Genomic DNA, 14215 nt, shown 5'->3' on the forward strand with positions numbered 1-14215 from the left:
GTTACACATTTTAAGACTGCACACAGGAAGACCCCTTATCCTTTGAAGGGGGTATTTGGTAAGGTTGCTCTAACATCAATCTATAGCAAAACTGCCACACTATGAAGGTGGTCACCAAGAAGGTGACAGCAAGAGCTAGACAGCTAGACACCTGACATGGCTTACTAGAGCTGAGCAGCACAGAGCTAAAAACTCCAGGGTTCAATAATCAGGGAGGTAGTTCTAGACCCACTCACTCATCCTGAGTATACTCAGATGGACAACTTAAGTTCCTCCAAGCATCAATTTCATAATTAGTAAAATGACAATATTTACAGGCCCACCTTACAGAGTTACTAGGATTATGTAGAATAAGCACATTAGCCCAGTGCTGGGCACGCTGCAAAGTATCTAGGAAGCTATTAACAAACTAACATTAAGCACTTACCTCCTTCTGACTACATGTTTTGGGCCAAAACTTCATTAATCCCCTAATAACCTAAAATGAAAAGGAGAAAAACAAACGGCACTTAATTTTTCATATACATTCCCATATAAAAGCAGTCTTCTCTGAAGGTTTAAATTATGGAAAAAATACTTACTGGTTCTGTGAGTGAAGGATCTTTCTCCAGAAATTGTACTATGCAATATGCCAGCTGGAGAAACAAAAAATTGAAAGACAAAACTGGAAATTCTATATAGTAGGGCTCAAAAGATGTATTATTGAAACTTCCTAAGAAGTTTCCAGACTCTGGTTTTAATAACTTCACATTCAATTCATTTCAAAACTAAAATGTGTATGAAGTAAAGTAAAAAGCTACTTTTTCAAGCCAAAGATTGACACTAATAAGACTGCAGGGGGATTTTTAAAAAAAGAATACTGGAACATGAGCATCCAGCTAATGAAAAGCAGAGGTGAAATATCATATTCTGTATTATTTGGAAAGTATCTCATCTACATAGTTTGTGCTCTATCTCATGGGCTTCCTTTCTCTCTTTGCTTACATCAATGGTACTGGATCTTACTGTGGTTCCAGAAGAGTTCTATGAGATGTAGGCACTTATCAAAATCTGGCTGACTGCCTGAAATCGGACCAAAGTCATTTCATGAAGAGATAAAAGGCTGTACCTGCCAGAGTTAGAACCTGGGAGGAATGTGGAGAGTTCTATACCCGACGCTAACTCATCTAAGTAAGAATTCTTTTAAATCACCATGAAATGCGCTATCCTATTTCAGAAACTATAGAAGCAAGATTTGTAAAAGGGCTCATAAAGATTCTTGGACAAGAAATCCACCCTTGCGAAACAACATTTCAATGGTGTTCTAAATTAGAAACACATGGACTAATTTTTCCTCGAAACACAGAATTTCACATTTAAAGAGGAACACTGCTCAAAAAAAAAAAAAAAAAAAGTGTTACATTTTTATGCACATGCAAAACATTCGTATTGGGGGGGAGGTAGGGACCAGGGGGTTGGAATACTAAAATTGAAATGTCACTAGAAAAATAAAATGCCACTAGATCATTTATCTACCCCCTAGTAACATGCTTACCATGCAAGGCAGTGTTAGCACAGAAAATTAGAGAGGGGACAAGACAGGGGGTGCTTGCTAAAGTGATAAGGCTGAAAATAAGAAGATGTGAATATACCAATAAATGTGTTTACTTGTGTGTAGGTAGGAAAGAAATGGTAAATGAACCAAAGAGGGGCAAAGGTAAAGCGACAGACTAAAGCAAATGAGGACAAAACAAAATATTTAGGAACAATGTACATTCTGTTATATACTACATGTTCAACATGTGACCTGCTAAGTCATCTAGGTTTCTATAAAATGGGATGAGACTCAACAAATGTTCCCCCACTTGAAAAATTCCCATGATTCTCCTACATATGGGGGCGGGGAGGGAATATGTTTTTTATTTTCCTTGGGGAGTATTTTAAACTTTAACAAGTTGGGATTTTTTTAAATAAAATCAGTATCAAGAAACGCTGAATATGCAAACTTAATTTTGCTTCCAAAAGCAGTTGTACAAAATTCTACCTGCGCATGGAAGAGTGATAAGCTCCTGACAGTGTGTAAAGGGATCAACACTTTCACCAGAAACTGTTTGTGTTCTGCCTTAAGAGGTAATGCAAAGCCATTGATAATACTAGGAGAAAGAAAAGAGACATGAATTAGCAATGTTACCACAACAAGTTAAACTGAGCAAACTTTTCTTAAGAGATCAGGTTAAATCTTAATCAGTTCACAATTGGTCCAGAATAACCCATAACCCACCCCAATGGCATTCAAGATTTCTAAATTACTTTAAAAAAATACCTTTAAGGGGCCTCACTGATGGTGCAAGGGGTTAAGACGCAACCTATGAAGCTATCAGCAGCCACTGCAGCACGAGTTCGATCCCCAGCCAGGCAGGGAGCAACCCACATGGCGCAAAAGACCTCTCCTGACTAGCCTGCTGCTCCCCTCAGCAGTGTATTTCAGTCGATCTGCCTGTTCTGTTCCCCACTCTGTCTCTGGTGAATCCTCTTACCCCCCCACACACACACCTCTGGCCTGTACCCCAGCTCTTGTATGCATAAATAAATAAATCTTTTTAAAAAATACCTTTAAGTAGAGAGAAACACTAAGAGACAATTTGCTTATGATCTCCCAGCAAAGACTCCTGTGTTCTTCAACCTAGTCAGATGGTTCCCGAAACCTCTTGGATCAAAATCTTTACTTTTCCTTCCCTCTTTTCCTCCCCAATAATTGCCTGCCTTGTTCACTTATAACCTTTCCCATTTCTAGACCTCTCTCTTTCCCATCCCTGAAATCTCTGCTCAGACTAATACCCAAGAAGATGGAGCCAGCCCAGCTTCCAAAAGTCACTGAGAGTAAACCACGATTCCACCTTCCTTTCTCCTCATATTAGGAGGAAACTCTAAGACATTCCATCGCCCGGAGACACTGGCTTCCCCTGCATGCAGAAACCTACACAATAGCTCTCTTTTTATTTCACTGTTCCAGGGAGCAGCTGCTCAGAAACTACCTTTGGGTACACAGCAAACTTTGCAATTTATTATAAACTTGATTTCAAAAAATATTACAAAGGACAGGTAGCCTAGAAATAAAAATAAAATGTTTTGGAGTAACTGTCAATTAGATTCACTGTCTCTGTAATCATGAACAAAATGTTAGCTCTCAGTAATTCCAGTAAAATTTGCAATGCGCAACTGTGGAACAAGGGGAACAAGAAGTCACGTCTTGTTGAGTCAGTTGGGAAACATGCTAAGCATGGTCAGAGGACCCAAAATATGGACAGCCACAGTGTTTCTTGCTTCTCCTGTACCTAATTTCCAGAATGCTATTCACCTGAGATGAGCAATTAGCTAAAAATGCACTTACCTTCCTAATATTTCCAGCAGTTCAGCTACACCATTGAAGTGTTCCGTTTCATAAACAAACCTTTACAAAAAAAAAATCAAGTCAGCACACTATGTTTAAATGGTTTAGGTTTACTTAGTACTTCTATAAAACCACCAATTTTGCTTCTCCTCCCCCCACCGTTTACTTACCTTAGAAAAATATTGTTAATCTGTTTTCGGATAAATGCTCTAAGACCAAGAAACTTGCCATAAATTCTGTGTAAGACTGTTTTTAAGTAGTCCCGTTCCCGAGGGTCTTCGCTGTCAAATAGCTCCAAAAGCTGTTTTAAATGAAACAGTATAGCTGTCAAAAGCAGTTTCAGAAAAGGATTTATTGTCACTCGTTATTTAATACCCCTTATTCACTTCCTCAAAAATTTATTGAGTATCTGTTATGTGCCAGGTACAGTTCGAGTCTTTGGGAATACAGTAATAAATAAGTCAAACAAAAAGGTTTATATTCTAGTGAAGAGATACACAATAAAAGTGCAATCACAATTATAGGTAACACATACCCAGCACTTAGTATGATCATCAAGAATTTTCTAAGGAATCTACTTACATTAATCCTCCCTATGAGACAGTTTTATAACCTATTTTACAGATAAGGACAGGGACCTAGAGATAATAAGTAACTAGCCCATGGTCTCACAGCCAACAAAGGACAGTAGAGGGACTTGAACCCAACGAGTCAAGCCTTTAGAGTCCCTTATCTCAACTTCCGCACTATGCAACTGATTATGTTCCAAATATATAGTTAAGCCATCAACTCTACCAGAGGATAAGGGTAAATGAAACAATGTAAACCAAACCAAATATCAAAAAGTCCCCAATGATACTGGCAATGTACTCTCTCAAGATCTTAGCTCTTGTTACACGGGTAAGCTCACTTTGTCAATATTCATTGAGGTGAACATTTACAATTTCTATATGTATGTCAGAGGCGAATAACATCTTTTAAGCTCTAATCACTTTTAATCTAAAGTCAATAAATGAATCCTGAAAACACATGCCAACATATATACCTGTACAGAATGTTCGTTCATAGCAGCGTAACTCAAATAGCCAAAAACCGAAAACAACCCAAATGTCCATCAACCAATGAATTTAGGATAAGCAAAATGTGATGCAATGGAATATTAATAAGCCACAAAAAGGAATGATGTGCTGACATGTCCTCACATGAATGAGCCCTTCAAACATTATGCCTCAGGAAAGAAGCCAGACACAAAAGGCCATATATAGTATAACTCCATTTATATGAAATATTCACAGCAGGCAAATCCACAGAGACAAGAAAGCAGAATGAGGAGTGACTGACTGCTAATAAATCTGATGTGCTTTTTTGGGGGGGTGACAAGACTGATATGTGAATATACACTGAACTGTAAACTTCATATGGGTGGTATATGAATTATATCTCAATAAAGCTGCTTCTTTTTTTTTTTAGGTAACAGGAGCAGATTTCTCTAGCTGAAGAACAAACTTGGAGATGGGTTTGAATTTTATTGTGTTCTTCCTACATTCATTATCACATCTCAATAAAGCAAAACTCACAGTTCTAATGTCAACTTTGCAGCCAAACATGCCATGAGCATATAGACAGCATACAACTTAACACCAACAACACTTTTACTAAAAAAAACTGATCAAGACATACAGAAGCATGATTTCAGGTGATTAAGATATGAAGCGGAGACTGACAGCAGAAGAACAACTCAGTAGGCAGTAATCTAATCAATTATCTATTTTTGCCTGATGCTTAGACAAAGCTATGTGCTAAAAATGTCCTTAGAATAATGCCAGAAAGCACAAACAGGGTAGTTTTCAAAAATGAGATGTAATTTTTAGCTACATAATGTCATGTACCCATTCATTTGTTCAAAAAATGAACATTTCAAAAAAATATGTATGCCTTTAAGAGCCCGTCACCACGCAAGGTGTCAGGAATACAATAATTAGCAAGACGATAATTAGCAAGCACAATCTGCTTCCATAACACCTAGTTTAAATAAACAGCATGATAAGTGGTTAAGGATGTTGTATAAATACATAGCAGACATAGCTTACTCTACATGGGGAAAATGGAATGATGAGGGAAGACTTCTAGAGGAAGTGACATCCAGGGCAACCTTGAAGTAATGAGGAGGTAGATGTAGGAAAGAGTGTTCATGGCAAATCCAGTAGCACATACTGAATAGAAGATACTTTTCAATACCTGCTATCTCTCTGTTCACTTAGCCATTCAATTCATCAATCAATCTTTGCACATGCTGGGGATATATACTACATGCACAAAATGATGTAAGATCTCTAACCTACTCAGCCCATTCATTGTTGGTGGAGATGATTAATCTTTTTTAATTTTTTAATTTGGTTTCTACTTTAAAGTGTTGTAAAAGGATTTAATGAGCAATTTGTAACCAACATAAGATTTGAGGGGGTGTATGTACTGTTAGCAAAACTTGAATTAACTATGCTTACATACTGCTAATCTTAAGAGTTTCATGAAAACAATAATCAAAAGAAAATTATTTAATGTTTTCATTAGATCCTCAAAGAAAATGCATTACCAGACACCTAACTTGAGTCATTTCAGAAGTCATAAATGTTATACATATATATTATACACAGATATGTGAGAAATATGGAATATGAATTGCAGTGTATAATTTTTCTACTGCTCCACAGAACATACCTTTGATGATTTTATAATGTTAGAGACAAAAGTAAAAGTATAATAATGCAAAGGTCAAAACAGGGAAGAGTAGGATGAGCCCTGACTTCTAAAACAAAATAATATGTGTGCTTAAAATATATACCCCAAACACCTCCGAAATAGAAAAGTACTAAGAAATGTAATTTGACATCTATAAATGTGTAGCTGGTCTGTGCCCCTTACAACATAACAGGCAGCTTCTTGTAAACAGAGGAGGGGCGGGGGTGGAGGAGGAGGAGGAAGAAGAAGAGGAAGCAGCTGCAAGTAGCAGCAGCTGCTGCAACATTTTCAAGGTGACTACAGAGTAGAGACAGACCTGTCAACATGCTGCCTCCTACTTTACAAAACCAGCCTTCCTGAAGCTAACAAACGGGAATGGACTGTAGTGATTTAACCAAAGAATCCGCCTTTGAAGCTCATACTAAATCTACAGTGAAATGAGAAGGGCAAAATGAAAAAGGGCCCTCCAGCTAAACAAGGGGGACTAGATCTCTCCTCTTGAAACTTTCCTGAAATAAGAGTAAAGGAATAAAGATGGAAAGTGGAGTAGACAAATTTACATACTTTTCAAAAGTGGAAAGAAGATGGCAAGGGGTAACTATCTTTTTCCACTCCATTAGATTTTCCAGTCTGCAGCAGGGAGGGAAGCCAACAAGAAGCCAGTCAGAGTCGTTGAAAGGTTTAAGACACCAGATATATCTGATGGCTACGGTGTGAGGACTGAAAGCAGGACTGACCAAAAATTTGTGAAGAGAGTAACTAGCCTCTCAGATCCCTATCCTGTGCAATGTCCTACTACTGAAGATTTACAATCCCAGTCTGAAGAGAAGAAATGAGCAAGTCTCTAGCCCTGGGGACATGGCACACAGCTAAGCAAAGTGCTCATTGAAAATAATCACATTAAATAAAACTGTATCCTGAAGAGTGAGACCTTTGTCAGTCCTCTTTTCTGTCCAAGCAACTGATTCTAAACAAGACAGGAATTAGAAGGTCCCTCTTGGGGAGGAAACTGACAGTCTCACAAGGAAAAAATGGCAAGGCTTCTGCCCAATATGCCAAGCAGTTCACCCCCTCCAACCACCCAACACAAACAAGTTCTAAGAGGTTTTTCTAATAACTAACACATGATGATGAAGGCAAGCCTAGGATCATCAGACATTCTACGACAAAAGTTAGACCAAAATAAACAATCATAAAGGGCTCAGAGGATATAGCCATAGTGAAGGAAGAGGGGACAAAAAACTGCAGAAAAGAACCTGCAAAATAAATATACAGGATACCTAAATCCAAAAAAGAATGCTATTACATATTAATATTCAGAAATAAAAAAGAGCTTTTGGAAATACAAAATTAAACAGAAATATAATTCTCAGGTAGACTGGGATAGTACAGTGACAAACACTCCCCAAAATATAACCAAAAGACAATGATAAATATAGAAGAAAAAAAACAGAGGCTCAATCCAATTTCCTACTGTGTAAGTCAGACACATATGAAGAGCTCTGCGAGGGCACATGCTTTTATTTTCCTCCTAATTTCAGGTCCAACACATGTAACATACAGGCAACAGACACAAAACACAAACAGAAAACAAAGAGAAGGAAATTATCTGGGAAAGAATTCAATAAAATATTTCAGAGGGAGGGGGGAGGGGAAAGACATGAGTTTCAATATACATAAGAGTCATTATGTCCCCTGCACAATAAATGAACAAAAATTCACACCAAAGTACATCACTTTGAAGTTTCCGGGCTTTGGGAACAAAGAGTAGATCTCAAAAGTCTTACAGACAAAGTCAGTCACTATTAAAGATGAGTTCAGCAGTGTAAGCCTTTCAATAACACTGGACGCTAGAGGAAAAAAAGAGGAAATTTCTTTCAAGATCTGAGGAACTATGGGTTCTAACCTATAAATCCATACCTAGCCAAAATGTTGATCAAGTAGTAGGTAGAATAAAGACATTTTAGAGAATAAGGTCTCAAAAAATTTCATATCCCATTCACGTTTTCTTGGGACACAGCCAAAGGACGTGCTGCAGCACGTCCTAAAAGAAGGGAAATGAAGCAAAGACAGTCCAGAGGGTGACAAAAGGAAGTCCCAGAAGCACCAGTGTGGAACACACAGCCTCAAGGACACACGACTAGCACCAACTATAGTGAGATGACTGGGGTTCCAGGAAGGAGGCCTCCAGAGGAACAATTTGCAAGTGAGGGACTACCTGATGTGTAAGGACATACTGAGAAGAGGTGAAAATAAAGGGATCAACTAGAGACCAACACACAGAAAAGCAAGCAAGTGAAAAATAAGTCAACTAGTCATTCCAGGGATTAAAACAAAAAGTCCTATAAGAAAATAAAAGCATTATGACATAGTAAGTGCCTCAGCTATAAACAATGCAAATATTATAATCTGACTTAATAAAATTTTATGACATAACTGTATCAGCAAGATATAGAGGAGGGAGAAAATAGTCTGTAGTAGAAATAGATAAAATCAAATTAAAAAGCAAGTGCTAGCAATACAAGGATGTTATTTTAGAAAAATGGAAAAAAATATAAGAGCTAGAAGACTTTAAGTACTTCTAGGAAATGAGACACTGGGTTAGGGAAGGATGAGGTGGGGGGTTGCTAATCTTCATAGTAAACCACATAAATAGATTTGAATCTTTAAAGCAGACATTATTTTTTTTTTAATAGAGGCATGTTTTATTTATTTATTTATTTGTTTGTTTGTTTGTTTATACATGCACTGGGTACAGTCAGAAGTGCGGGAGGGTGAGAGAATTCACCAGAGCCAGAGCGGGGAGCAGAACAGGCAGAAGGACCGAAGTACACTGCTGAGGGGAGCAGCGGGCGGCAGGAGAGGTCTGCGCGCCATGTGGGACCCTCCTCTGGTGGCCGGGGAGCAGCCGGGGATCGAACCGGGGCCGCAGAGGCCGCGGGCAGCTTCGCAACCCAGCGCTCAACCGCTGCGCCACCGGGGAGGCCCCTCAGACATTATTTTTTAATTAAAACTTATTTTTAAAGAGTAAGAGTCAAAGCTTTGAAACAAAAAATCCACTTAGGGATCTCCCTGGTGGTGCAAGGGGTTAAGACGCAGCACTATGAAGCTACCTGCAGCCACTGCAGCACAAGTTGAATCCCAGGCCTGGGAAGTGACCCACATGGCACAGCAGATCTCTCCTGACTCGCCCGCTGCTCCCCTCAGCAGTGTATTTCAGTCAATCTGCCTGTTCTGTTCCCCACTCTGTCTCTGGTGAATCCTCTCACCCCCAAAATCTCTGGCCTGTACCCCCGTTCTTGTATGCATATATAAATAAATCTTTAAAAAAAAAAAAAAAGCATTGTTAAGAAAATGAACAGTTCAATGATAGACCAGGAAAAAAAATCCACTTAGCCTTTGTTAGAATAAAAAAACAACTGTCCTGCCCTATTCTAGTCAAAGAATGGTTTTAAAGAACATCAGGAATCCTCAGGCAAAAAAAATCAATGAAGCCAGTACTCTACATGTTTTCATCGAAACTTGTTTTCGTGTACACTAAAGTCAGATCTCCATACCCTTGACCTTTCTACTACCTGAAAAAAAAAAAAAGATTTCTTCTTAATACCTTCAACTCATAACACACAGGGAGAAAAATAGCTCAGAATCAAGAATCAGCCAAGAGCAATCTGCAATGAATCAGAACAACTCAGGGGGCCACTATATGCAATGAGTCACCTGCAGCAACCGCTGACAAAAGAACCGTGGGGACAAGAGATCAGAAAGTTGCACATCATAAGCTTCTAACAATTCTGACTTCAAGACCCCACTGGAAATTCAGTGGAGAAATTTCCAAGGCATAAGTCAGACACATGAAAAGCTCTGCCAGGGCACATGCTTTTATTTTCTTCCTAATTTCAGGCATTCTACCCACAAACTAGAGAAGTCCATTCTTTTCTCCCTCAAGTCTTCTTCTAACTGATTCAAGAAAATTTTGTGATTTAAATCTTCAAACCACCAATTTGATCAGCATTTCAAATAGAGCTGTTGTGCTACATATGGTGCTCTGTAGTGGGAAGCAGCCAGAGACAGGCTACAGAATTTGTGGGCCCAGTGCAAAATGAAAATGCAGTGCTCCTTGTTCAAAAATCATTAGGAATTTCTAGACAATGACAGCAAAGTGTTAAATCAAGTTCAAGGCCCTCTGAGCGCAGGCCCGTGAGGCCAGTGAGGCTGGATGCTGCAGCTAGAGCAGTAAAGCTTGTTTTTAAGGTTTCTGAGTTACAGGTTGGATAACATGGATGAGGTGATTTATTGTTAATTACTGATGGTTATCTGATAAAATTTCTGGTAGAAATGAATTCACTGAAGTTTATTTGCTATAATAAAAAGCAAATAAAATAGAGAAAAGGTAAACATTTTGACATATTCAAGGAACTGTTTGGAAAATGGTTCTTTGTATTAGAGCTGAGATTCAAAGCGTCATGGAATTTATTTCAGTTTCAAATTTAAAATGTAATGGGTTGGTGTGTGTCATGTCCAATTTGTCTTGAGTTTTAAAAAACATAACAAAAGGTCACTTTTGAGGACAGGCTGAATGATTTGCGTAATTTCCATGATAATTAAGTCACCTTTCAGCTAAATATAACTGCAAATGTAAAGCACAAATTACTAAATAGCTATCTCCAGCAGTACATATGTTTATGGGGATACTTGAATAGTATGTCTCTTAGCAACCACTGACTGCTTTTCAGATTTACAGTGTGGCTGAAAGCTGCCTTTATAAATATGCTGTTACACTCTTGCCATGGTAATTCACCCAATGAAATAACTCAAGGTTTGGCAATTCATTTTTTGTCTAGATGGGGAAGAGGGATGAGATCATAAAGAATATATTTTCCCCACCCTCCTATAGAGATGAAAACTATCTTTACTGGGAAAACACAACATTGTGCGATAAGCCTAGGTGAGTCTACATGCTCAGAGCTACAGAGGACAGTTACACCAAGTTACCTAAGTCTGCAATCAACATTACCATAGACACAAGAATAGTACGTAATCAACTGACTATCTTTGATAAAAGTGCTAGTTTTCCTATGTATATACTTAAGTATATAAGAAATGCTAGAGGCTACATAAATCTAGATTTAATACGTGTTACAATGAAATTTAAGCAAGCCAGTCATATCATTTTTAAACTGTAAGCCCTTTAAAAGTGCAAGTCACAGACTGTCTTACTAGCCCATTAAAAATCTGGATTTCCTGCTTCTCTTTGAAAAATCAGAAGATCCAGAAACAGCTGCCCGACTTGCCTACCAGTCAACAGCTAACAAGAGCAGATTGGCAGCCAGGATCAAGCTCTCTGCAACTGTCTTTATCCTTTCTGTAACGCCCAGATCTCTTCATTATGTACCCCTTGTGTGGCCTCCCTGATAATCTGAATGTGCTATTCCTGGTTTTCATGCTCTGGGTACTACTAAACATTCACTTTCAACACTGACTGGAAGAAATCAGTTGGTGAACAGATGAGAATCTAGAGACAGGGAAAACACATTTAACATCTTTAAAAAATCTCAACAGGGCCTCCCCTGGTGGCGCAGTGGTTGAGCACTGGGCTGAGAAGCTGCCCGCCGCAGCCTCTGCAGCGCCGGTTCAATCCCCAGCTGCCGGGCGAGCGTCCCACATGGTGCGACAGACCTCTCTGCCGCACCCACTGCTCCCCTCAGCCATGCATTTCGTCAGTTTGCCTGTTCTGTTCCCCACTCTGGCTCTGGTGAATTCTCTTACCCTCCCGCGCTTCTGACTGTACCCAGTGCTTGTATAAATAAATAAATAATTTTTTTTTTTTTAAATCTCAATAGCCAGAGAAAAGCCACATCAGTAGAATCTAAAGAGTGCTTGATTTTTAGAATGGTGAAAGTCAAATTTCAAAAAATTCCTAATGCACTAGGTAAGACATGATAGGATAACACAAGGTGGACATCATGGACTGAGGCTATTTTAAAAAAACAACATAAGATCTCAAAAGAAGAACTGATCTTAATAAAAATAGTGACAGGAGCAGCACAACACTACTGTGTGTAGGAATTGTCATACATGCTTTTGTATGTATTCACTAATTAAATTTCCAAAACAATCATACAATGTATCTATTACAATAGTAGGGATATACTGCATCTACTTTCCAGATGAGGAAACTGAGGCATAGAGGAGTGATATAATTTGCCTAAAGTCACAAATTAAAAAGTGGCAGAGCATGAATTCAAAACAGTGCATACATGTAACCACTATACTGCTGCCTGATAAGGAAGAAAAATGGGAGCTACTGAAAAAGGCTCTAGAGGCAACACAGAAAACTATCCATCCAGCTTCGATTTTAAATAGACATATACAAGTGATGAAAGGAAGGAACTAAAAGGAATGTTAAGTAGAGAAGACTGGCGCTGTCTTACAAAAATAGTTCTAGGAAGGCTAATGTACACAACTATCTAAAGTTTATGGAAAAATCAAGGTAAGAAATGATTATGGGGCCTCCCCTGGTGGCGCAGCGGTTGAGCACTGGGCTGCGAGGCTGCCTGCAGCCTCTGCAGCACCGGTTCGTTCCCTGGCCGCCGGCGAAGGTCCCACCCAAAAAAAAAGAAAAGAAAGAAATGATTATGTACTTGTAATTGAAATGTCTGTGTTGTATTTATTGATCATAACATATTGTTTTAATAAAAAAAGAGAAATAAAAAATTAGAAAATGAAGATCATCCCATATAATCACATCCTATGCAGATAATTAACAATTTGGTGTATATCCTTCCAAAATTTTTAGGCTGTATACAAACATACCTGTTCTCTAAGGGACTCAGCGGTCTCCCTGGTGGCGCAGGCAGTTGAGCGCAATGCTGTGAAGCTGTCCACAGCCTCTGCAGCACAGGTTCAATCCTGGCCAGCTGGGGAGATACCCACATGATGCGGCAGACCTCTCCTGTCTCATCCGCTGCTCCCCTCAGCAGTGTATTTCAGTCAGTCTGCCTGTTCTGCTCCCCACTCTGTCTCTGGTGAATCCTCTCACCCTCCCACACATCTGGCCTTACCCCGGTTCTTGTATGCATGAATAAATAGATCTTTAAAAAAACAAAAAGAAAATTTGATTTCCCTTAAAAAAAATAAATAAATAAGGGACTCAGGCTAAAAGCAAAGAAATTCACAACATTCCATAATGTGTATATTTTCACTTAAAAACACTATGTATAGAGCTCTATCTCACTTTTTACAAACTGATGAACATTCCACTATAACAATGTCCACAATTTATTCAACCAACTTCCTACTGAGGAACTTTTAAATTGTTTTCAATTTTCTAATAATTATTGACTATGATGCACTCAATATTCTTGTACATATACATTACACTGTCAGAATGTAAATGTTTAGTCAGAGCTTAAGTTGACAGAATACTATGAGATTTCCTCAGAGGACTAATCAATTAATGTATGTGCAAGTATGTAAGAAAACACTGAGGCTCAGAATAGTCAAAAATCTGCCCAAATTACCAGTTTAAGGTAGGGATCCCATCTTTGTATCCATAGCGCCAACTGAAATAAGCACACTTAACAGCTGTCAGGTTCAGGGTGTATCCTATTTTACTTATCCTATTACCCCCATTTCATGAATGAAGATACTCAAGCATGGGCAGCAAGTGTATAAACTTGCTGAAAACCATAGAGTATGTAGGTCAAAGAGCCAGGGTTTAAGTGCAATTGCTTGGCAAACAGAACTGGAACTTCTGGCTTCAGGGTGGCCATGTTTCTCCAGTATTACCACAATGAACAGGGAGATTGGGTCTATATGCTGAAGGAAGCTTGACCCCATGAGACAACAGACCTAGTGGACCCATTCTGTTCAGATCTCATGAAAAAATGCTCATCATCACTTATCATCAGAGAAATACAAATCAAAAACACAGTGAAGTACCATGTCACATCTATGAGAATGGGTCATATCAATAAGGCCAGAAACAACAAATACTGATGCATATGTGGAGAAAAAGGAACCCTCCCACACTTGTCGGTAGGACTGTAGACTGATACAGTCCCTGTTAAAAGCAGTGTGGAGGTTTCCCAAAAATATTAAAAACAA

At 38.7% G+C, this 14215-nt stretch overlaps 1 protein-coding gene across 2 annotated transcripts in view; it reads right to left on the reverse strand.

The window, feature by feature from the left end:
• PPP2R5E (protein phosphatase 2 regulatory subunit B'epsilon) overlaps nucleotides 1–14215 on the reverse strand; it is a gene marked incomplete at its 5' end in the record, with an annotated part of 126911 nt that overhangs the window by 10030 nt on the left and 102666 nt on the right. For both annotated transcript variants that reach the window (XM_084241229.1, XM_084241228.1), the window contains 5 exons: nucleotides 428–478; nucleotides 582–635; nucleotides 2024–2132; nucleotides 3371–3430; nucleotides 3541–3671. In XM_084241229.1, coding sequence (XP_084097355.1) covers nucleotides 428–478; nucleotides 582–635; nucleotides 2024–2132; nucleotides 3371–3430; nucleotides 3541–3671 — 405 coding nt within the window. The remainder of the gene's footprint in view (nucleotides 1–427; nucleotides 479–581; nucleotides 636–2023; nucleotides 2133–3370; nucleotides 3431–3540; nucleotides 3672–14215) is intronic.

Source organism: Talpa europaea (genome assembly GCF_964194135.1).
Source record: "Talpa europaea genome assembly, chromosome: 8".
Lineage (NCBI taxonomy): Eukaryota > Metazoa > Chordata > Mammalia > Eulipotyphla > Talpidae > Talpa > Talpa europaea.